The following is a 1234-nucleotide window of genomic DNA, read 5'->3' as shown; positions in this document are numbered from 1 at the left end:
AGTTGAGTTGAGATTCAATGAGTTCATTTTTAAAAAAAAAAATATACAAATTCATTAGTAACATTTTTAAACATTAAAAAAAAAAATACACTAAGTGTCAAATCCACATAACAAACTAGCATTTTCCTGAAAGGTTAATGTTACTGTGAGGTTATAAAAGATTAGACACATCATGATTCTATGATAAAATTTCTTATAGTTCTCTTTCTAAACTTCATAATACAAAATTAATCAATTAGGCATCGCACGCTTGATGTAAAAACCAATAAACAAAGAGAAGAACTTTTCCATGTTAATTTAAATATCTTGAATTGAAATTAGATAAGAGATTGAGGAAAATAAAAAAGTAAATTATTTCTGTCTATATACATCTAATGACAAGATCCGGTACCATTAAACGTCATATGTATTGTATTATACCCATAAAAAAAATAAACAAAAATATGTTACAGAAATTGCATAATTTAATTAAAAGAACCAAAATTCTCACACAAAACAAACCAAATCACAACATGGAATACTCACAAGTTCGGAGAGACGATCAACATTTTCTATTCGAACAAGCTTGGGAACTGCAATCCATCTTCTCGTAGTACCGAATGGACAGCAGCGACAGCGAGAGCTGAACCTCATCTTTCCCCCAACTCCGACACCCCTTCTTCGACGGGAACGACGACGCTGAGAGAGTGCGCGACGACGAGGTTTTGAGGAGCGGCCAGAGGCAGAACGCGTGGAGCCGACGGAAGCCTCCGAGAGCGAGGACCACTGAGCGGAGCTGGTCGCTCCCGCACCCAACGTTAGCACAGTGGCGCGTGCAGATCATCTCCCATAACCTCTCGTCGTTCGCCGTGTTCCGCCACTTCTTGCTAACGCACGCCGCCGTAGCTAGCGTGCCCGCGTCCACGTGCTTCAGTACCTCAAACAGTAAATCTTCGTTAAGGTTCACGAACCTATCCTCTTCGCGCTTCTCTTCTTGTTCGTCTGAGAGCTTTGTTCTCTTTCTCTTATAGTCTCCGGCCTCGAGAAACTCGCTGAAGTGGAGTGCTCGCTTCATTTTCCGATCACAGACGCGAGGAATATTGCAGTCCCTTTCAAGCTGTGCCTTCGCTTCGAGTGCGTTCGTGTGTGGGGAAAGGAAACTATGAGAAAGTATGTTTAAGCGGAATGACCGGTATGCCTTCACTCCAACGCAAGGTGTCTGGGTTGGTATTAGGACCATGTTTTATGCTAACAT

General features: G+C 41.4%; 1 protein-coding gene across 1 annotated transcript; it reads right to left on the bottom strand.

Annotated features, from left to right (window-relative positions):
• Positions 1-388: 388 nt before the first annotated feature.
• On the bottom strand, positions 389-1234 carry LOC121246703 (F-box protein GID2-like). The gene has a single exon (XM_041144941.1). The coding sequence runs from the start codon at positions 1217-1219 to the stop codon at positions 542-544; it is 678 nt and encodes a 225-aa protein (XP_041000875.1). The 5' UTR covers positions 1220-1234; the 3' UTR covers positions 389-541.

This window comes from Juglans microcarpa x Juglans regia, chromosome 1S, assembly GCF_004785595.1.
Source record: "Juglans microcarpa x Juglans regia isolate MS1-56 chromosome 1S, Jm3101_v1.0, whole genome shotgun sequence".
Lineage (NCBI taxonomy): Eukaryota > Viridiplantae > Streptophyta > Magnoliopsida > Fagales > Juglandaceae > Juglans > Juglans microcarpa x Juglans regia.
Note: the sequence above shows the minus strand (reverse complement) of the source record. Positions and strands in the feature narration are given on the sequence as shown.

Coding starts and splice junctions, on each gene's coding strand:
- LOC121246703 (XM_041144941.1), bottom strand. CDS start 1,219: ATGGTCCTAATACCAACCCAGACACCTTGCGTTGGAGTGAAGGCATAC.